The sequence below is a fragment of the Hemibagrus wyckioides genome, linkage group LG02, assembly GCF_019097595.1.
Source record: "Hemibagrus wyckioides isolate EC202008001 linkage group LG02, SWU_Hwy_1.0, whole genome shotgun sequence".
In the NCBI taxonomy this organism is placed as follows: Eukaryota; Metazoa; Chordata; class Actinopteri; order Siluriformes; family Bagridae; genus Hemibagrus; species Hemibagrus wyckioides.
In genome coordinates, this window is record NC_080711.1 from 17,008,799 (window position 1) to 17,031,864 (window position 23,066).

A 23,066-nucleotide genomic window follows, 5' to 3' on the forward strand; every position below is an offset into this window, starting at 1 on the left:
GTTTACAGATATTACTACTTATATATATATACTTTCAGTTCTGTCCAATACTTCCTTCACATTTTTCATACCTCTGCTACTGTGCCAGGTGTAGTGCACTTGCACAAACATTAGCAAGTGTTAAGTTATGTAATGAGGAGCACATGATTTCTGAGATATTGAAACTTGTGAAGTGTCCACTAGCCATTTGTGTAACAAATTTATGGTTTTAAGACCATAAACCGGTGCATTAATACAGAATTCATTCAATGTGATGTGATTTCGGGTGTGTATATTAAGGCTGTTATAGCTTTAAATATAGGTTAGGCAGTTAGATTTTAGAACCAAAATTATCAGTTTCCTTTCCTGAACTTCTATATTATTGCAGTCAATCTTTTGGTCATAAGAATTGTATATTTAACCCATTTTTGTCCTCAGAGGGTCTGGATGTATGCAGTTTTGCAAGTATTGTTTCCTTAACAATCCACATGTCTGTGTGTCTTATTTAGCCTCAGCAGCAGAACTCTAATCTTTCCCTCAATTCTTTGGGCTCCCTGGCTCCACAGACTGCTGTGTGTTCCACTCCACCACCTCCTGCCACCACCCCTGTTGTCCCTAACCTACAGCACATGGCTCAGCCTTCCACACCTGTGCCTGCTGGGAACCAAGCCACAACCACCCACATACCCCACCCACCATCAGGTCTTTGCTCCTCCCCCAACTCCTCACAGTCTCTCCCTCTTCTGCCTCAGCTGGATCCCCCCATGCAGACACAACTGCCACCATCTGAGCAAGCACAGCACCCTGCCACTCCGGTAAGAATAAACAGTGTGTAAGGTCCAGTGTAGCCTAGCCTATTGTTCAGGGCTTTCAGCACTGCAACCAAGGCTTGCTCAGCTAATAGTATTACTTTTATCCATACATCCATTCATCAATGTTTTTGAAGGAGAGTAAAATCCATATTTTCCTCATCAGGTGTAATTTTTTGTTATTAGACTCTCTCTTAATTCTTTCTCATGTTCATTCTCATGACTGTAACTCGACAGCTTGATCAAGCAGCAGCTAGAATGGATAACCAAGTCCTCACACCTGCATCTGTGGCAGATTCACACTCCCAGACAGAATTTATTTCTGCAGTGTGCAAAGCAGAGCCAGAAGAGGACGTCCTAGACTTTGAGAATGGCAAGAAGCCACCTGAAACAGAGGTATGAAATATGCACAGCTGAAGACTTGAGTAGAATTGTTGCTGTTCCTGCATGTCTGTGTATCCTTAGATATTTGTATCTGCAAACATGAAGATGCTGGAACCCTGTTGTTTTTGATGCTGTTCCTAATGGTTTCCACTTTCCAATAATACCGCTTACGGTTGACTGTGGGATATTTAACAGGGAAGAAATTTCAAAAACTGATGTGCAATTTGCAAAGGTGACATCCTATCACAGTACCATTCATTCTTCAAAACGACCTATTTTTTTCCCCAAATGTTTGTAAATGCAGACTTTTTGCATTTTTACACAATATGGTTGCCATATGTTAGTCAATTCTATGGATGTAGAACTGTTTCAATGAAACAATAATTTGAAATAATTTATAATTGGTAATATGGATTTGAACCAAACTTGAAAGTCATGTTCAGTACATGGTTCTGAGGATGTCTGCACAGACATGGTTATTGAATGGGGCTGTGTAAGGCACAAACAGCTTTTTCTTTGGAAGTGTACTTTTTATTGAGCTGTGTGATCTCTAACTGGATTTTTAGTCATCAATTAATTACAAATGATTATTGGTACATATTTTTATATTTAGCAGGTAGAGATCAATTAAAATGTTTCATCCAGATTTCTGAAGGCTTTGTGACAATATACACTGTTAAAAGTATTATGCAAATAACATTTAATTCAGTTTAGCCTTCAGTAAAGAACACTGTTAAATTCCTATTCAGGATGAAGATGTAAAGCTTGTACCTATTAAGAAGGAGGAGGCAGAGAATGTAGAGCCTAAGCAGGAGCCAATGAAGACAGAGGAGAAGAAACCAGAGGTAAAGATAGAAGCCAAACAGGAGGAAAACGGTGATGGTACCAGTACAACTTCGCCTACTCAGTTTTCACAGACATTCAAGAAGAGTAAGGATGTTTTTTAAAGCTGTTTTTTTTTGCTTGTTTGTTCATCCTCTGTATAGTTTGAAACACTGAACCTTTGTCCTGATAATTTTCCCCTAGTTTTTAAGCCAGAAGAGCTAAGACAGGCCTTGATGCCCACTTTGGAATCTCTGTACAGGCAAGATCCAGAATCTCTGCCTTTTCGCCAGCCTGTGGACCCGATGTTGCTTGGCATTCCGGTATATTGCTTAACAATCCTGTATTTTCAATTCCATATGACTTTCAAAAAAAATAATCCTATGTGTTTTAAATTTGGGTTATTAGGATTACTTTGACATTGTGAAGAATCCTATTGATCTGTCAACCATAAAGAGAAAGCTGGACACCGGGCAGTACCAGGAACCATGGCAATATGTGGATGACATTTGGCTCATGTTCAACAATGCCTGGCTCTACAACCGCAAGACTTCTAGGGTCTATAAATACTGCTCCAAACTAGCCGAGGTGTTTGAGCTGGAGATTGACCCAGTCATGCAGGGATTGGGTTATTGCTGTGGGAGAAAGGTAACAGTAGTCTTATAATTACATAATAATGTGTAGGTAACTATATAATGTTGAAGCCCTAAATGTCAGTTGAGTGATACAATTTTTAATGGCAAGTAATAAAAAAAATAAATTAGCTAAAGGAATAATTCAGATAAATTTTAGCAAATCAGTTGAATGAAGTTTCTATTATACTTTTCTCTGGGCTGCTGTTTTACACAGTTAATCAAGTACAGTGAAAGATAAAGGTGTGCATCAGGATTAGGAATGGACTGACACAATGGACCCCTGAAAAACTAAAAAAAAAAACTTATTAAAAAACCTTAATTAGTGTAATTTCTCATTTTGTAAACATGCATGTACTTGAACAGTTTCTCTTAGCTCTTTATCTTAGAAACATCCTATTCTAATTTCATTATATAAATTATGTTAAATAAGGTTTACTAAAAAGGTCACCATAGGTGTATATGGCCAAAAATAAATACATTTTATAAAAATTAATGACAATGGGATAACTTTCCTTGTAAATGAAAGGACTATTCATGTAAGGCTCTTCAGAGATTTATAATGAAGCCGTTTTGTATTGAATGGCATCAATTACAGAGAAATCAGCTCCACAAATCCTACTGAAAAATAAAATGCTAAACACTAGGGTGCCACAACACTCAATATAATATTGAACCATGCAGTACAACCTCCTCGGTTCAATACGCGTATGTGAACCGCGGTTTTTTCATTTTTTCGTTTAAATAATTACCATGTGTTTTATTACTCTCTGAACTGGCTGTTTGTGTTTGCCTGTACTGTATGTCTATGGGCTGAGAGAGACACGCATCCCCATGAGTAAATATCCTATCAATGAGCGCGAAAGTTAGGGATGCTTAACCATGCTTGGGATGCTGGTGTCAGATTTCACAGTCTAACCATAGCGAGCAGTAAAGCGAGACAGAAATACGAGGAAACAGTGCTGTCTTTTTTTATTTTCTTCTTCTTCTTTTTTTTTTAACGCACCGAGGTCATTCCCGACCTCTACGAAAAGACGCGCAACAACATCACATACGAATTGGCTAAAGCACAAAGTCTTGCTCTAACAACAGATAGTTGGACCTCGTGGGCAACAGTGAGTTATCTCACCCTTACTGTTCATTACATAGTGGGTTGGGAAATAAAGAGCGCCATAATCCAAACCCGTCCCCTGTAAGAAAGTCATTTAAGCGCTACTTTGGCAGAAGAGTTGACAGATGCAGTGAATACTGTGCATGCAATTCATGGAGCTGACATGCTGTGTGCGGCCAGTGTTCTTTTTTTTTTTTTATATATATATATATCTTTATTTTTTATATCTCACTATTTTCAGTACACTATGAATGTGTACAAGTAAAATAAAGAGAACTTGTTCCTCTTAACATCTTACTGTTCCTGTCACCTAAGCAAAGAATAATGAAAAAAAACACTTTAATTTGCCCAGCCAACCGAACCAAAAACCGTGGGTAAAAACGGAGGTACATATTGAACCGTGGGTTAACTGTATTGTTGCATCCCTAATAAACACTCTCTTTGAAGGTTTAATGATTGCTTTTTATTGTGGTATCTTCAGGTTAATGTGTAGTTTTTTGGGAGACTTCTGGACCTTTTAGTCTGTTTAGTTAATAATATCATCTTTATAGAGAATCTCTGACTTGGGTGTCTCGGTACATTTCTTTAGTCTGTCCTTGATAAGGATCTACGGGGTGCTGTGGTTTAAATGACTCGTGTTTATATTTAGTGAAATAGTATTGACTACAAACAGACACAACTGCCAGAGTGGATAGATTGTGCAGAATTCCTTCCGGAGCAGATGGGAGTAGCCCCATGCACATTCTTTAGATGTCCTTTATACCACCTAATAGTATACAGATTGCACAGATAGAAACAAACAAGAAAAGGTGTCTTAAATATTCACAAAAAACATTTAAATTCTATATAACTACTGCAGTTTTGTGAAAGTGTCTTGATTCGGGAGTGTTTGTATGAAATAAAAATGCTGATAAACAGCTGGCTTCATTATATTATGGCTACCAATCCAATGTCATCACTCCAACTCTGAGGACACCAATTTATGCTCTTGGACTCCCAGCCACAGATGGCTGTGACATCAGAATTTGTAGTCTCTGGATTACCCAACTCAGTAGCACAAAATGTCTGGTACTTTCTATTGGTTTTAGTCGTGAATGTATTCTGTAAAAATAGAAAACTTTGTATGTATATGTATGTTTGTATGTGTCAGTAAAAGTTTTATAGACAAACATTACTGCACATATTATGTACACCGATCAGGCTAAACATTATGACCACTTGCCTAATATTGTGTTGGTCTCACTTTTGCTGCCAAAACAGCCCTGACCTGTTGAGGCATGGACTCCACTAGATCCCTGAAGGTGTGCTGTGGTATCTGGCACCATGATGTTAGCAGCAGATCCTTTAAATCCTGCAAGTTGCGAGGTGGGGCCTCCATGGATCAGACTTGTTTTTCCAGCACATCCCACAGATGCCCGATTGGACTTGGAGGCCAAGTCAACACCTCAAATTTGTTGTGCTCATCACACCATTCCAGGACCATTCTTGCTTTGTGGAACAGCGCATTATCCTGCTGAAAGAGGCCACAGCCATCAGGAAATACCATTTACATGAAAGGGTGTACATGGTCTGAAACAATGCTTAGGTAGGTGGTACGTGTCAAAGTAACATCCACATGGATGGTAGAACCCAAAGTTTCCCAGCCGAACATGGCTCAAAGCCTCCGCCGGCTTGCCATAGTGCATCCTGGTGCCATCTGTTCCCCAGGTAAGCGACACGCGCACACACACCTGGCCATCCACATGATGTAAAAGAAAAAAATTCTTCCATTGCTCTGTGGTCCAATTCTGATGCTCACATGCCCAGGGGTCACCATGGGCACCCTGACTGGCCAATGGCTATGCAGCCCCATACACAACAAACTGTGATGCACTGTGTATTCTTGCGCCTTTCTGTCAGAACCAGCATTAACTTATTCAGCAATTTGAGTAACAGTAGCTCTTCTGTTGGATTGGACCACACAGGCCGGCCTTCGCTCCCCACATGTATCGGTGAGCTTTGGCCACCCATGACCCTGTCGCCAGTTCACCACTGTTCCTTCCTTGGACCACTTTTGATAGATACTGACCACCGCAGACTGCTGCTGGAGGCTGTGATCCAGTTGTCTAGCCATTACAATTTGGCCCTTGTCACACTTGCTCAAATCTTTAAACTTGCCCATTTTTCCTGCTTCTAACACACCAACTTTGAGGACAAAATGTTTACATGCTGCCTAATATATCCCACCCACTAACAAGTGCCATGATGAGGAGATAATCAGCGCTATTCACTTCACCTGTCACTGCTCATAATGTTGTGGCTGGTCGGTGTATATAATCAAATTGTCTAAACAAATGAACCAAAGCAAATAAAATATCTGTGAAACAGGGTGGCATATGTGTATCTCTGGAAGTGGATCAGCATCATTTGTAATGCCAGAGTATATAAAGCATCTTGGCAATGGAATGTTCTAAGCTAGCCAAGTTAATCAGAAGACTCCTGTGTACCTGGGAGAAGTCTTTCATACAGCCATTAACCATGTTCTCATGTTTGAATTTCTCTTCCTATTACTACATTGTTTTAAATATTTGTCCCTTGACAGTGTCTGTGTGTCCCTTCACAGTATGAATTTTCACCTCAGACGCTTTGCTGCTATGGCAAACAGCTTTGCACCATCTCAAGAGATGGAACATACTACAGCTACCAGAACAGGTACCTGCATGCTGAACTAAATGAAAATAATTGAATACAACATAAATGCACCCCCACAGCAATATTATTGATGACTTCATTACTATTCCAAGATTGCTATACCTTCAAAAAGTATTGTGTATAAAAAGAAAAGTTTGTTAAAACATTCTTGGCTATATAATATTTAGGCTGTGAGTGTGTCTTTCTCACAGTTAATAGCTAGACGGTATAAATTGGCTACAGGCTTTACAGATATTAATGCCTGATGACTTTTTTGTTATGATATGTGAGAGAAATATGGTAAGGGGAAAAAAGCTGTCTGATCAAATAACAATAAAATGAGTCTGTCAGACTTTTCCAAAAGATGTTATGCAGTGTCCTCACTGTTTGTTTATTAGGTACTGTTAAGTAAATTATTATTAATTCACATATGTTTCAAAAGTAATTTATTCTACATATTCTAGAAATGTATGCCTAGATATGTATTTATTTATTTGAGGAGTAGGGCAGGGCTTAATTTATTGCTTAGGTTTAAATGCTAAATTTTGCCTTGTCTTGGCCTCTCTACTCTGTTGTCTCTCAATGTGGCTGCCTGATTTGTGCTTTTGTGCTTTGTCCCATTTGTGCTGTTGTGTGCTGGGTCCAGTTCACCCAAATATGACCTTCTTGCCGACAGGTATCACTTCTGCGAAAAGTGCTTCAATGAGATCCAAGGCGACAGTGTTACCCTGGGTGATGACCCTACACAACCTCAGACGTAAGTGAGACGTCCTTTGAAGAAAGAGTAGGAGTCATCTAGCCATATTTCATGTGAAAAGATGAAACGAGGAGAATGATCCCCAAATCAGGATAGTTTCACAAGCCCAGAAGATGTTTTGAAGGGAATGGCATTTAAATTGCAGCTTTGGTTAAAAAAACATTGAGAGTCAAAAGCACAACAATAATTTAATAATAATTATATTGATTTTGTTGTATATGGATAAGGTTCCAATGTATGTATAAAATATTGTGATTCAAATATTGCGAAACATTTATAGTAAAGACCTGGTACAGTGTAGTGGTGCTGTACAATTAATGGGGAATGTTTTTATGCTGTGTTCTGTGTTTATACAAGATTTAGCTCAGATTAAAATCAACATTGCTTTTGTTCAGTTTATAAAATAGGTCATTGATTTTAATTTAATTTTTATTTGTTTTCTATCTAGTCTGTATGTCTTTTTGCCTCTGTTTATAATTTATTAATTAATTACTCTCTCTTCAGTATGATATCAAAGGATCAGTTTGAGAAGAAGAAAAATGATATGTTGGACCCTGAGCCGTAAGTTAAACCACTAGACAAGCATTAACACCACATCTGGATTTTGTGTGTGTAATCAAATTGTCTAAACAATATATTACACCGATCAGCCATAACATTTTGACCACCTGTCTTATATTGTATCGGTCCCTCTTTTGCTGCCAAAACAGCTCTGTCCAGTTCTAATGCTCACGTGCCCATTGATGATGCTTTTCGGTGGTGCACAGGGGTCAGCATGGGCACTTTGACTGGTCTGCAGCTATGCAGCCCTATATGCAAAATACCATGCACTTTGGTACAAAGACCAATCTAACTAAAACCACCAGTCCCTCAATTAAAATAGGCAACTCTATCATAACCCCATCTCACCAGGTTAAGAGTCTGGGTGTCGTCCTCAACAGCACTCTGTCTTTTGAAGCTCATATTAATAACGTTACCCGGTCTGCATACTTTCATCTGCGCAATATTAATCGCCTTCGCCCCTTTCTCACCCCATCACTACAGCCACACTTGTACACGCTCTTGTCACCTCACGAATACACTACTGTAATTCCCTCTTATTTGGTTTACCTTCTAAACTCCTTCATAAACTTCAGTTGGTCCAAAACACAGCTGCCTGCATCATCACCAAAACTCCCTCCATCAACCACATCTCTCCTATACTTTTTCAATTACACTGGCTCCCCGTTAAATTCCGTATCGATTACAAGATTCTCCTCCTCACCTTCAAAGTATTACATAACCTTGCCCCCTCATACCTCTCAGAGCTCGCCCACGTTTACACCCCTGCTCGGTCACTCAGATCCTCTTCATCCTACTCACTTGCCATTCCCTCTGTCTGCTTACGCACAATGGGTACCAGGTCTTTCAGCTGGGCTGCACCTCACCTCTAGAATTCCCTTCCACCGTCCATCCGTGAAATCACCTCTCTCACGTCTTTTAAATCTAATCTTAAAACCTCTTTAGGATCTTAAAAATCTTAATCTTAATCTTAAAAATCTCTTTAGGAAAGCCTTTTCAGACTTCTGTTAACTGCCTTTTTGTCTTTTTGTTTTTATTTAGATTTTGCATGTGTACTGTTTGCATTTTATCTTTGATCCTATTTGATGTAAGGTGACCTTGAGTCTCAGGAAAGGTGCCTCAAATAAAATGTATTATTATTATTATTATTCTGACTTATCTGTTTCTGTGCTTATCTTTAACAGGTTTGTTGAATGTAAAGACTGTGGCCGTAAGATGCATCAGATCTGTGTGTTACACAATGATGTTATCTGGCCATCAGGGTATGTCCCCTTGCTCTATTAGAATAATAGCTAATGAATTTGCACTGAACAGTTATTTTTACGTTATTAACTTTTTTGTTGTTTGTTTTGGTGTCTGTGTGTGTGTATTTAACAGATTTTTCTGTGACAACTGCCTTAAGAAGTCAGGGAAAACAAGAAAAGAGAACAAGTTTTCTGCTAAAAGTTAGTATTTTGAGAACTGACTTGTTTTTTTACGCTTAAAATGTTTAGCCTGAATATAGGCAGATTAAAAAAAAAAAGTTATCCACAAATTATTTGATTAATATATGTATATTTGAGTTTCTGTTCTCACTTTTCAAGGATTACAGACCACAAGGCTTGGCACATACATAGAGGACCGTGTAAATAAGTACTTGAAAAGGCAGAACCACCCTGATGCTGGTGAAGTGTTTGTGCGGGTGGTGGCAAGCTCAGACAAGATGGTTGATGTCAAACCTGGAATGAAATCTAGGTAACATGACTAAATTAACATTAGATTATAAACTTCCGTGGGTTCTGTTTACCACTCATCTAACAAGCTTCCAACTGAATAAACTTTCTGGGAGAAATCTGGAGTTTTTTTCATATATTATACAATTCTTGCAAAATCCTGTTCTACATAGCCAAGAGGTTGAGTTTTGATCATTTGGTGTCTTCAGGTTTGTTGACTCAGGGGAGATGGCAGAAAACTTTCCATATAGAACCAAAGCACTTTTTGCATTTGAAGAGATAGATGGAGTAGATGTGTGTTTCTTTGGCATGCATGTCCAAGAATATGGATCTGATTGCCACTTCCCTAACACCAGGTAAATGCAGTCAGTTAATGAGAATTAAGATGCCTTGTTTTATGAACGTAAAAACTGATTTGTTTGTTTGTTTTCTCCCTACTCAGACGTGTATACATATCATACCTTGACAGTATTCACTTCTTCAGACCTCGGATGCTAAGAACTGCTGTCTACCATGAAATCTTGATTGGTTATCTGGAATATGTCAAGAAACTTGGGTAAGTTTTAAATGCTTGATAAAACTGAGTTCAGAAAGTCTGTGGTCACACTGATCTCTGAAGAGCTGCGCTATCTATATTACAAATTATACAAATCGTTTTTTTATAATGACTGTTTTGTCTAATTAGTAAATAGAGTCCACCTATGTGTAATCTCAGTATGAATACAGCTGTTCTTTGAAACCCTCAGAGGTTTGTTAGAGAACATTAGTGAACAAACAGCATCATGAAGCCCAAGGGACACACCAGACAGGTCAGGGATAAATATTTGGAGAAGTTTAAAGCAGGGTTAGGTTGTAAAAAATTATCCAAAGCTTAGAACATCTCACAGAGCACTATTCAATACATCATCCAAAAATGGAAAGAGTATGGCACAACTGCAAACCTCTCAAGACTTGGCCATCCACCTAAACTCACAGGCCGAATGAGAAGAGTATTAATCAAAGAAGCAGCCAAGAGGCCCATGGTAACTCTGAAGGAGCTGCGGAGATCCACAGCTCAGGTGGCAGAATCTGTCCACAGGACAACTATTAGTCATGCACTCCACAAATCTGGCCTTTATGGAAGAGTGGCAAGAGGAAAGTCATTGTTGAAAGAAAGCCATAAGAAGCCCTGTTTGCAGTTTGGGTAAAGCCATGTGGGGGGCACGGCAAACATATTGAAGAATGTGCTCTGGTCAGATGACACCAAAGTGGAACTTTTTGGCCTAAATGCAAAATGCTTTCGGGGTAGAAAACTAACACTGTGCATCAGCCTGAACACACCATCCCCATTGTGAAACATGGTGGTGGCAGCATGATGTTGTGGGGATGCTTTTCTTCAGCAGGTACAGGGAAGCTGGTCAGAATTAATGGGAAGATATCCATCAGGAGCCAAATACAGGGCAATCTTAGAAGAAAACCTGTTAGAGACTGCAAGACTTGAGACTGGGGTGGAGGTTCACCTTTCAGCAGGACAACCCTAAACATATAGCCAGAGCTTTAACTACCTTAGGGCGTGTGCCATATGATAGTCTCCCTGAGGGTGAGGATTCTTGTGCTGAAATGGCGCTATCCTTTTAGCACCCAGGCAGTAATCATGTGAGGAGCATTTTTAGACTGCATGTCGCTGTCCACATGCAGTCTAAAAATGCTCTTCACATGATTACTGCTTTGGTGCTGAAAGGATAATGCCACTTCCGCACAAGAAATTTGGCTCTAACAGTACTTTCCCCCTTAGACGAGTTGCTCTTCCCCTTTGAAGGTCTCCTACAGGACAGCACCCAGTTCTCTCTCTAAGTTTTTGTGTGGAAGATGTAGAGGTGGCTGAAGTCGGAGTTCTGAAGGATGGGGGAACTGGTCTTGCTGGTCCACTGCACATGCTCCAGCTGGCCCTTCTTGGGTGAGCTCTGAGAAATGGGAAAAGCTAAAGAGAAGTTGGGGACATCTTTATAAATACACTATATTGCCAGAAGTATTCGCTCACCCATCCAAATAATCAGAATCAGGTGTTCCAATCACTTCCATGGCCACAGGTGTATAAAATCAAGCACCTAGGCATGCAGACTGTTTTTACAAACATTTGTGAAAGAATGGGTCGCTCTCAGGAGCTCAGTGAATTCCAGCGTGGAACTGTGATAGGATGCCACCTGTGCAACAAATCCAGTCGTGAAATTTCCTCACTCCTAAATATTCCACAGTCAACTGTATTATAAGAACGTGGAAGTGTTTGGGAACGACAGCAACTCGGCCACGAAGTGGTAGGCCACGTAAACTGACGGAGCGGGGTCAGCGGATGCTGAGGCGCATAGTGCGAAGAGGTCGCCAACTTTCTGCAGAGTCAATCGCTACAGACCTCCAAACTTCATGTGGCCTTCAGATTAGCTCAAGAACAGTGCGCAGAGAGCTTCATGGAATGGGTTTCCATGGCCGAGCAGCTGCATCCAAGCCATACATCACCAAGTGCAAGGCAAAGCATCAGATGCAGTGGTGTAAAGAACGCCGCCACTGGACTCTAGAGCACTGGAGACGCGTTCTCTGGAGTGACGAATCGCGCTTCTCCATCTGGCAATCTGATGGACGAGTCTGGGTTTGGCAGTTGCCAGGAGAACGGTACTTGTCTGACTGCATTGTGCCAAGTGTAAAGTTTGGTGGAGGGGGGATTATGGTGTGGGGTTGTTTTTCAGGAGCTGGGCTTGGCCCCTTAGTTCCAGTGAAAGGAACTCTGAATGCTTCAGCATACCAAGACATTTTGGACAATTCCATGCTCCCAACTTTGTGGGAACAGTTTGAAGCTGGCCCCTTCCTCTTCCAACATGACCAACCAGTGCACAAAGCAAGGTCCATAAAGATATGGATGACAGAGTCTGGTGTGGATGAACTTGACTGGCCTGCACAGAGTCCTGACCTCAACCCGACAGAACACCTTTGGGATGAATTAGAGCAGAGACTGAGAGCCAGGCCTTCTCGTCCAATATCAGTGTGTGACCTCACAAATGCGCTTCTGGAAGAATGGTCAAAAATTCCCATAAACACACTCCTAAACCTTGTGGACAGCCTTCCCAGAAGAGTTGAAGCTGTTATAGCTGCAAAGGGTGGACCGACATCATATTGAACCCTATGGATTAGGAATGGGATGTCACTTAAGTTCATATGCGAGTCAAGGCAGGTGAGCGAGTACTTTTGGCAATATAGTGTATTTGAAAGGTTGAAGTATCCTCATGCAGGCACTCCACCAGGTTGTCCACAGAGGAAAGGGGTTAGCTGTCAAATTCTGCTACCTGTTTGAGCTTCCAAAAGTCACCACAGAGTCTTAGACTTTTGTTACTTTGATGTCACAACAGTTAGGCTGGACCAGGGGCTGGCAGACTCCTCAGTTATCCTGTCTTTGAGCATCCGGTCAATCTCTTTCACAGTAGCCTGACAACAAAGACCTTCAAAGACCTTGTGAGCTTCTTTACTACTTTCAGAGGGATTTTGATTTCATGGTGGACCAGGTGCCTCAGTGTCTTCAGATGGCTAAGGAAAGCCGAAGGAAGCATGCATCAAATTAATGCTTACCTCAGAATGAGTATTGCACCGGATGATACTCGCCTTGCTTGTCACTAAGGTTTCTTTACTGTCGCTCTGATTGGCTGTCAGTCTTGAGTGCTTCCGACACCCCACCTTGCAGTCGTGCTCTCCTGCTTTTCCCAACAAGTGGCACTATCTTTTCAGCACCTGGTTGGTAGTCATGGCAGGAGCATATGTGGGCTCTACCTTCACAGTACTTAATTGCAAATCCTTTGCAATTACTGCCTGCAGCTGGAACCCTTACATATCACTGTACATTGGGTACTTCCAATTACTTTACCAGGCCTTTGTTGTAGCTGTCTTTATTTCCTACTTGTTTTGGGATTTTTTGCCTTGAGTTTTACTTTCAGCAAGTGCAATTGGATTCAGACCAGGTGATTGACCACTGCAGAATATTCCACTGCTTTGCCTTAAAAATAGCTGGGTTTCTTTAAAAGTAAATTTCAAGTTATCTCATCTACTTTCACAATGTGTACAATACCAGCCAATCTCATGTTAGACTGGGTTTCCTGCCAGTGTAGTTTGACTTCTTTCATACCTGATGTTTTGAGCTGATGTACCTACTAAGTAGTACCTAATAATTCCAGTGCCTGATTCAAAAATTGTATTTTTTGCTATTGATTTTTAATAAAAATCCTACTCACTGTAGGATTTAATGAGATTTTCCCTATATTCAGGTATGTGACAGGTCATATCTGGGCCTGCCCACCAAGTGAAGGTGATGATTATATATTTCACTGTCACCCTCCTGATCAGAAGATACCCAAGCCCAAAAGACTTCAAGAGTGGTACCGCAAAATGCTGGACAAAGCCTTTGCTGAAAGAATAATTCATGACTACAAGGTAAGATGATTGAACAGTACCAGCACATGGCACTGAAACAGTACAAATGATTAAGCCTACTTACTTTTAATGGCTGCTTCTATAGTAGCCTTCTGTCTTCTGCTAGTCAGATCATTGCCATCAGTTAATATTAATTTAAATTCCTATCTTGTTACAGGACATTTTTAAACAGGCTACAGAGGATCGACTTAAAAGTGCTTATGAGCTGCCTTATTTTGAGGGGGACTTCTGGCCCAATGTTTTGGAGGAAAGTATCAAGGAACTAGAGCAGGAGGAGGAGGAAAGGAAGAAGGAAGAGTGTACAGCCTCCTCTGAGACAGTAGAGGTAAGATTAAGATCAATGAAATCATGGAGTTTAAAAAAGAGAGTTCCATTTATTTATTCATTTTTTTCTGAAGGGGACCCAAGCTGATAGCAAGAATGCCAAAAAGAAGAACAACAAGAAGACTAACAAGAACAAGAGCAGCGTGAGCCGAGCCAACAAGAAGAAGCCTGTGATGCCAAATGTAGCAAATGACCTTTCCCAGAAGCTCTATGCAACTATGGAGAAGCACAAAGAAGTGAGTTCTATTATTTGTAGATGCATGTATTTTCAGGGTTATCATGTGCACATAATATCAGGGACAGTGTACATTGAAATTGTACATTGAAATCTTTGTTGTGAGCGTTTTACATATAACGGTTCTAAACTCCTAAAATCAATATACATTGATTTATTATTTATAGATTTCTACCAACCTTTATATTCAATCCAGGTTTTCTTTGTAATCCACCTCCATGCTGGTCCTGTGATCAACACTCTGCCCCCAATCATGGATCCTGACCCCTTACTCACCTGTGACCTGATGGATGGTCGTGATGCCTTCCTTACATTGGCACGGGACAAACATTGGGAGTTCAGCTCCCTGCGCCGCTGCAAGTGGAGCACTATGTGTATGCTAGTAGAACTGCATAACCAGGGCCAGGACCGTTTTGTCTACACCTGCAATGAGTGCAAGCATCATGTTGAGACAAGATGGCATTGTACTGTCTGTGAGGTGAGTTCATGTGTATAATTAGGACCCTGACTCCACTCACCAAATTTCATAATTTATTACTTCAATAGCACTTAAGAAAGGATTTCTTTTGCTATCAAGCTTTTTGCTATAACTTAATGAAAGTTAGTATTGAGATATCAAAAATATTAACTTTTATTTGTTTTCTTCCAGGATTTTGACCTATGCATTAATTGCTATAACTCCAAGGGTCATGAACATCAAATGGTGAAATGGGGCCTTGGCCTTGATGATGACAGCAGCAACCAGAATAGTGAGGCCTCCAAGAGCCCACAGGAAAGCAGGCGCCTGAGCATTCAACGTTGCATCCAATCTCTGGTACATGCCTGCCAGTGCCGCAATGCTAACTGCTCACTACCGTCTTGCCAGAAAATGAAACGCGTGGTGCAACACACCAAAGGCTGCAAGCGCAAGACCAACGGGGGCTGCCCTGTATGCAAACAACTCATTGCCTTGTGCTGCTACCATGCCAAGCACTGCCCAGAGAACAAGTGTCCTGTGCCTTTCTGCCTCAATATTAAGCACAAGCTGCGCCAGCAGCAGCTACAACAACGGCTACAACAGGCTCAGTTGATGAGGCGTCGCATGGCACTCATGCAGGGTCGGACCATGCAAAAACCCCTGCCTTCGCCTAACTCAGGAGCTCCCGGGACCCCAAACTCTCAACAACAGCAGCCCAATACACCACAGACACCTCAGCCATTACTGAGTCAGCCTCAGGCACCAAACCAGAACATGGCCACCATGCCGCAAGCCTTCACTAACAATGGCCGCAGCAGTCAGCCACCTACACCAGGCTCCCAGGGAAAACAAGGCCCTCAATCCTCACCCCTACATCAGCAACAATCTCCCCTGCCCATACCCCCACAGCCACCCACACCACAACAGCAACAAACACCAGCTGCCTTGCAAGTTACACAGAGTATAGAGATGACAGCCAAGTCGAAGCAACAGCAGCAGTCAGACTTCAGAGTCAACATGAACGGCATGCATATGAACCAGTCTCGCATGGTGACACCCATGCATATGATAGGGCCTCGTGGTCCTCAGCCTATACAGGGAATGCAGTCTGGACCATGGGGAGCTGGGATACAAGGCCCCATGCAAAATCCACAGACACCTCAGCCACAGCAGGTACTAACACAGCAGGCCACTATGGTACCTCAACAGACTCAGGTAATGCAGTCACCTCAGCAGACCGTTCTGATGCAGCAGGCTATGATACAGCAACAACCCCGGCCTATACATGGTGTTATGCCACTTCAGCCAGTACCACCTCAAGCCCCACAACAAATTGACATGGCCCAGAGAGGGGCAGGCAGCAACATTGCACCAGGTGCCCTTCAGGAATTATTGCGCACATTGAAGTCACCAAGTTCACCTCAACAGCAGCAGCAGGTCCTCAATATTCTCAAGTTAAATCCTCATTTGATGGCTGCATTCATTAAACAAAGAACAGCAAAGTATCAGGCCAGCCAGCCCCAGCAAGCCCAACAGCAGCAGCAACAGAACCCACAAACTATGATTGGAGTCCAGGCAGGGTTGCAGAATATGGCTGCCATGCAGAATGCCCCAATGATAAGGCCAGGGATGCAATCTCAGCAAGCTGCTGCAGCCCAGGGTATGGGTGCTCTGGGGCCACAGAGCCAACTTATGAATGCTACACAGAATGGCAACCCACAGCTTTATCGCCGACAGCTCATGCGCCAAATGCAGCAACAAGGAGCCTTGACTCCAGGCCAGGCAAGGTTTCCCCAGCCTCAAGGTGCAGCTAGTTACTCTCAAATCCGCATGCAACAGCAGTTAAACTTGCAGGGAGGCAGCGGGCCTATGATGCCAGGTATGGCCCAAATGGGTCAAACTGGAATGAGCATGGACCCAACCCAAAACTTAATTCAACAGCGCATGTTGCAGCAACAGCAACAACAGCTTCCCCAACAGATGCTCAAGCAGCAGATAGGATCACCACCTCAAGCCACCCCAATGAGCCCTCAGTCACATATGCTCCCAGGACAGCATCAAGGCTCACATTTACCTGGACAGGCAATGGTCAATGTTTTGGGCAATCAAGTGAGGTCACCTACCCCAGTACAATCACCTCGCCCCCCTTCGCAGCAGCCCCCACATTCCAGTCCATCCCCACGCATGCAGCCCCAGCCCTCTCCTCAGCATGCTTCACTGCATTCCAGCTCTCCTCATCCCACATTGGCTGGACCAATGACAGGCTCCATAGAACAGGGCCATCTGTGTATGCCAGAGCAGAGCACAATGCTCTCTCAGCTTAACACACCAAATCGTAGAGGGCTGACCAATGACTTGAGTATGGTAGGAGATACCACCGGAGACACATTAGAGAAGTTTGTGGAAGGATTGTAGCAATGACGGATGATAGAGAGATGTATTTTTTCTTACAGTTCTTTGTATTAATATTTCAGACGAAGAATGTGAATGGTTTACAAGCAAACCAGTAGACTGCTATTTTTTTCCTATTTATGCGTGTATGTGGATGAACCACATAATCATTTTTGCCCCTTTTGTAAGTTAGGCCAGCAACAAAAATAATTTTGTCCTGTGTTTTTTGTTGTTGTTTTTTTTCCCCCCAGGTCTGTACTTACAATGGAAATTTACTGTGGTTCAATACTGAAGTCTTTTTAAAAAATTTTAAATGCGTTTTTGTGTTCAGAGACTGTAAGATACATCATGAGTGATATCAATGATGAGTCATCTTTTTCTGATGTTTAATTACATGCTATATTGTAAACATGCCTTTGGAGATGCACCATTTTTTCTCTAAGCTAAGGTGCCTGTATTGAAGGACCTGTGTTTATTTGTACAGAAAGGATCTCTTCTGCAAAATAAGTGAGGAGTTGTAATTGCTCTTGTTTTTAAGGTGCCCTAATACTTAATTTATTCCTGCATTGCAGATGTTTCAAGGTGTAGAACAGTGCTTGGTCTCCTCTTTGATCAGTCAGTGAAAAGCCCATCCCTATCCATGTAAGGGTACCTGACTTGTGCAAATAAAGCTCTATAGCATTTGTTCCCTACATAAGGCTTTTCCCTTCTGAAACTTGAAATGAGCAAGGACAATTCTTTAGCGTAAATCATGCAGATTGAGGTACTGTACATATGAAGAAAAAAAGAGTTTGAGATCATTGTATAGACTGATTAAAATAACTTGTTTCATACTTCTATACAATATTGTTAAATAAACAGTGTCCAAAAGCCAAAACGGTACTTTGTTGAGTCTCTTAGAAAATAACAATCCTGACAATTCCTTATGTATTTTAAGTCCATCAAATTGATTCATTCATCTTTACTAATTTGTTTATCCTGGTTAGGGTTACATTGGATCTGGAGCCACATTGTCATGTGTCTTTCTCTTTCTTTTTCTCTTTCTCTTTATCTTTATCTTAGTCTTTCTCTCTCTCTCTCTCTCTCTCTCTCTCACACACACACACACACACACACACAAGATTTGCACACTTTACACACTGCAGGACACTTTCTACTTAGTTTTTGGATGGTGAAAGAAAACTGGAAAACCTGTTGGGGACACAGTCATGGGCAATAGAAAACACCCTTAAATTCTATATTTTTATTGATCTTGGCCTATATAAAGTTTTCCCTCACCATCTTCTTTAAACAACCTTGGGTGACATAAAAAAAAACTCCAAAAACAAAAAAGTAAAATGTAGTAACAATAGCTTGAATTGAATGTATTATGTATATATCAGTCTAACACACAGGATTTTATATATTCATAAAATTTTACAGGGTCTAAATAACAATTGTACAGCCCACAAAAGCTTCTAGAACCAAATAACCTGACCTCAATAGATTTTATGTAGTCAAGATTAGGAGTCTCGGCAAGTTCAGTACAAGGTTATATATAGGTCATATAAAAGCACATTAAATTCTTATTAATCTGCTTCAATTCATTGCTGTTTTTGAGGACCACACAATTATTTAGACCCTGTAAAATTTTATAAATATTCAAAAATCCTATGACTCTGGCATACTCTGGGTACTGTGTGCACGTGCTATCATTTTGGAAGGGCAACAGCAGCTTAGCCATGAAAGAATAGACCATAAAATTTCATAAAACAGTTTTCCAAACTGTCTGTTGAAGCAACATCTGCAACAGAACTTTGTCTGGTGCTTCATGAATTTTTCATAATGGTTCTATATCTGTGTCTAGCCAATATTAAAATGTAAAAAGCACAGACTTTGGATGAAAGGATGATTTTTAGAAAAAAAGGTTATGGACAGACAAATTAAGTTCAAATAAAGGTTGATGTGCAGAATAAAATAAATTATATGCTTGTGGAGTGATGGATGCCATCTGTCATGCATGATGGAGGAAATTGTATGATCTAATGGTGCTTTGGTGTGGGTAGTTGGAAAATCTATATAATGAAAACAATCGTAACAAAGGAAGGCTATCAACTACATTTTGCATGGTAGGAGTGTCCATCATGCCAATCCAACTTGTGTTAAATTTTGAAATTCCTGCATATTATCTGACAAATAGAATGTCAAAGGGGTACACAACTAGAATTGCTGCAAATAGTGAAATCATCGTTTCTACCTTATCAGTGCTGACTATATTTTTGGGGGGATTTCACAGAAGCACTAATGATTATAGAACTATTGGTACTTCAACCATGGTATTTATTTCTCCAGCCATATCATCTCTAACCATCTCTTTCAACCTTCTGTCCATGATTCAGTATTTCAAGAATGGCACAGTAATCTTTTTATTGATCAAAAGTTTGCATCGTTTGAACAGCTGCCTGAAAGGTTTAATCTATCCAAATCTCACTTTTTCAGATATTTGCAAATAAGTTCTATGATACCAAACATCTCTGAGGCTCCTGATGCAAATATTATAGATAATCTCCACTCTCTGTCCCCGCTGTGTAAAGACCTAATATCCACAATTTATGGCATATTAATGGGTTTGAGTTACACCACTTTGAATAAAATTAAAACTGCTTGGGGAAAAGACCTAAATCTGACAGTGTCAGATGATACATGGAACTCGATTCTCAAGCTTGTCAACTCAACCACCTTATGTGCCCGCCACTCTTTATTACAATTTAAGGTCGTGCATAGGGCTCATTTCTCCCTATGCACAATTTATTCTCATTTTTTAATCTTTTTTTTTTTTCTCATTTCTTTCTTTAATTATATGTGGTGTTTAGCCTCTCTTAGACATGTAAGGCTGGCTTGAGGTTGGGTGGGGTGGGGGGTATAGGGGTGTGTGTAAGGTGTTTATAAATCCAGTTGATACAAGTGTGCCTTGAAACACGCACTACACGTTTACCTTGTATGTTATGTCTCTGTTTAAAAATCAATAAAAATATTGAACAAAATATTGTTGAACCATGGTATTTCATACTGTATTTTTACCTATGCTGATGACATACATTATGCTATTCCATGCTGTTTTTTGTGGTAAACCTTGGGAATATCTTATTTATATATATGTAATGGATGGTTGTTGTGTTGTCTAAGATGTGTGTTTAATGTATTTTTACATTAAATACATGTATAAGGCAAATAATGTCTGAAATGTAATTTGAATTCTCTATCATACTGATAAAGTGACAAGATAGTTAGTGTTAGTGTTTAGCTTGCTTATTATTCTTAGTAGAGGAATTTCTATGGAATTCTAACAGAATTTATTAAAATAATCAAAACAATATCTTTTAAAAAGAGACTAAATGAAATGCCAAATTTCTAACTTTTTATCCTTGAATTGTTTCTTAAATGGGTTTATGAAACTTTATCTTAATGCACCAGTTCAACCAGAATCTGGAAATAAAATGCTTGCATTGCTTTTCTTCATTTGTTGGGAATTCCCAGATTACATGTTTACAGTTTCACTGGAGGTCTGACCGCATCTGGAGTGATGTCTTGGGAAGCCAGTCAAGGATGGAGACTGGAGCGATGAGCATAATCTCACAAACAGACATCAGGAGAATGCTTAATTCAATAAGAATGGTTACAGTGAGGAGCTGCTGAGGAGTTTAACTCTTAGTGACGGTCCCAAGCCTGGGTTAAATTGGATAATTGCATCAGGAAGGGCATATGGTGTAAAACCTGTGCCAAAATTAACTATGTGAATCAGAATAATGTGATGACCCTGAACAGGGAGCATCTGAAGGATGACAACAACAGCAATGGGGAGAACAAAATGTAGAAAACAATGAAGAGAAGAGATTAAACCAATAATGTCATGTTTTCATTTTCAATTCAATTCACTTTATTTTATAGTGCTTTTAACAATGGACATTGTCTCAAAGCAGCTTTACAGAAGTATAGAAACATAAAAAATTATAAAGTTCAAAGTTAAGTTACTATTTATTTATTTACCTAATTTTAAACAAAAAGCATAACACTTTGCTGGTTACAGACATGGATAATACATGATTACAAATCATAAGATTATTCTCAGGCCTATGGCCATAGCAGGCATTATATAGTGATCTGATATGCTTTGATATGGAAAAAGTGTTTTCTGTGCATTTCAGAGAGGGAGATGAAAAGTGTATTAGTGCTGTTTCAATGGGAGAGTTCATATGTCTCCCTCCAAAGCCAGTCTGCTCTCAATCTCCCCAGTTTGTTGCTTTGTCTCTTAATGACTTTGATTAAACCATCATGACCTGTTTCGCTCTGAGATCAATACATTATTTCAGCTACAATGTATTTCAAGTGCATGGTTTAATCTGCTATCTGCTTACATGTTTTGATCTCACACCTACGTTCCATATACAGACCCTGATGTGTCAGATGAAGACCTCGCTCTCTCTCTTTCTTTACCTCTATTTCACCTCCTCCATCTGCTTCTGCGTTAAACATGGCACAATTTATTTGAACCCACCCATTTTTCAAGTGATCAAAATATTGGAACACAAGACTGATGGGGAATTCTCCCAAATGGTGAGGGGGAAAGCCGTTCCCACCCTGTCTCTTAAATTTCCAAACTGCAACCACTTAATTTCATGCTTCATCCATCTGAACAAAATAAAAACTAAATAAAAATGAATACTAACTCTAAGCAGTCTATAAGAACAGGAACTAAAACTTGTTTGGTCAGAATTTAATTATTTTTTTTACAGTACGTGTATGTTTTACAGTATGTGATAATGTTTGTCACAGATATTACATGGCAAAGGAGTTTTATATTGGAAAGAAAATACAGAAAGTGAATTAACAATAATTATCAATGTACGAATCAACCAGTATTTTATAATTTCAAATAGAAACAGAAATATAAAAGAACTGATTTTAATTCAAAGGCTTTTAATTCTTGTTCTGACTTCAAAGAGCGCTGCCTTTGAAACGGATATTCACGGATATTCCGACATTCCGAGAAGGAGTTAGGAGCCGTTAAAAACTGATCTTTTCTACTGGGACGTCGGATGTTTCTCGGTTCCCACTTGGTAATTGAACGCAGTGTACGTCGAATACAGTATTCTCACCACCTTTAAAATGCCATTTTTCAAGGACGATACACACATCTTTTTTTAAAAGACAATACTTCACAGTTAAGTAAATGTATACTCGAGCATTAGACATACGGTTATAGTGTTTTTTTGTTATGGTGTTGTTTTTTTATTGCAAGTGTAAACAATTAACTTCAACATTAAAATATAACATTGGATGACATTATGATTACAAAATTAATATAGGAAAACATTACATTAAAAATAAATAAAACAAACTAAATATGTAAAATAAAAGAGTACAGATCAAATCAAAAAGTATGTAACATCAGATTATTATACAATTTCACAAATTTTGCACTTTTTTTGGATGAATATTTTTTAGTGTTGTAACTAGGTGGTTAAAGTCATAAAGAAAATGATGTAATTTTGGGAATGTTGAAGAAAATGTACATTTTTGAATATAATATTTTCCCAATAAAATAAATACATTTTCTATATATTCTGTGTTATGTTTACAATGAGAAAAATAGCAAAATATATCACACATGGTTAAATCAATGATCTACATTAGATTTTAAAGAAAAGAATTTTGATAAGTCAGACCAAAATGTCTTAACAAGGGGGCATTTTTGTTATGGTGTGTACAGGCAAATTCAAAGCGCCCGATAACG

The 23,066-nt window shown here is 39.9% G+C and overlaps 1 protein-coding gene across 3 annotated transcripts in view; it reads left to right on the forward strand.

The window, feature by feature from the left end:
• The window catches only part of crebbpb (CREB binding protein b), a 58,839-nt gene extending 38,745 nt beyond the window's left edge, over nucleotides 1-20,094 (forward strand). For 2 of the 3 annotated variants that reach the window (XM_058410345.1, XM_058410361.1), the window contains 18 exons: nucleotides 489-794; nucleotides 1,026-1,184; nucleotides 1,922-2,102; nucleotides 2,199-2,317; nucleotides 2,403-2,642; nucleotides 6,340-6,428; nucleotides 7,084-7,164; nucleotides 7,669-7,725; nucleotides 8,910-8,987; nucleotides 9,103-9,170; nucleotides 9,309-9,459; nucleotides 9,647-9,793; nucleotides 9,880-9,993; nucleotides 13,721-13,886; nucleotides 14,044-14,211; nucleotides 14,285-14,446; nucleotides 14,642-14,923; nucleotides 15,095-20,093. In XM_058410345.1, coding sequence (XP_058266328.1) covers nucleotides 489-794; nucleotides 1,026-1,184; nucleotides 1,922-2,102; nucleotides 2,199-2,317; nucleotides 2,403-2,642; nucleotides 6,340-6,428; nucleotides 7,084-7,164; nucleotides 7,669-7,725; nucleotides 8,910-8,987; nucleotides 9,103-9,170; nucleotides 9,309-9,459; nucleotides 9,647-9,793; nucleotides 9,880-9,993; nucleotides 13,721-13,886; nucleotides 14,044-14,211; nucleotides 14,285-14,446; nucleotides 14,642-14,923; nucleotides 15,095-17,317 — 4,791 coding nt within the window. In that variant the 3' untranslated portion in view covers nucleotides 17,318-20,093. Of the gene's footprint in view, nucleotides 1-488; nucleotides 795-1,025; nucleotides 1,185-1,921; nucleotides 2,103-2,198; nucleotides 2,318-2,402; nucleotides 2,643-6,339; nucleotides 6,429-7,083; nucleotides 7,165-7,668; nucleotides 7,726-8,909; nucleotides 8,988-9,102; nucleotides 9,171-9,308; nucleotides 9,460-9,646; nucleotides 9,794-9,879; nucleotides 9,994-13,720; nucleotides 13,887-14,043; nucleotides 14,212-14,284; nucleotides 14,447-14,641; nucleotides 14,924-15,094 lie in introns of all 3 variants that reach the window. The other variant, XM_058410352.1, reaches the window with a different exon arrangement.
• Nucleotides 20,095-23,066: the final 2,972 nt, after the last annotated feature.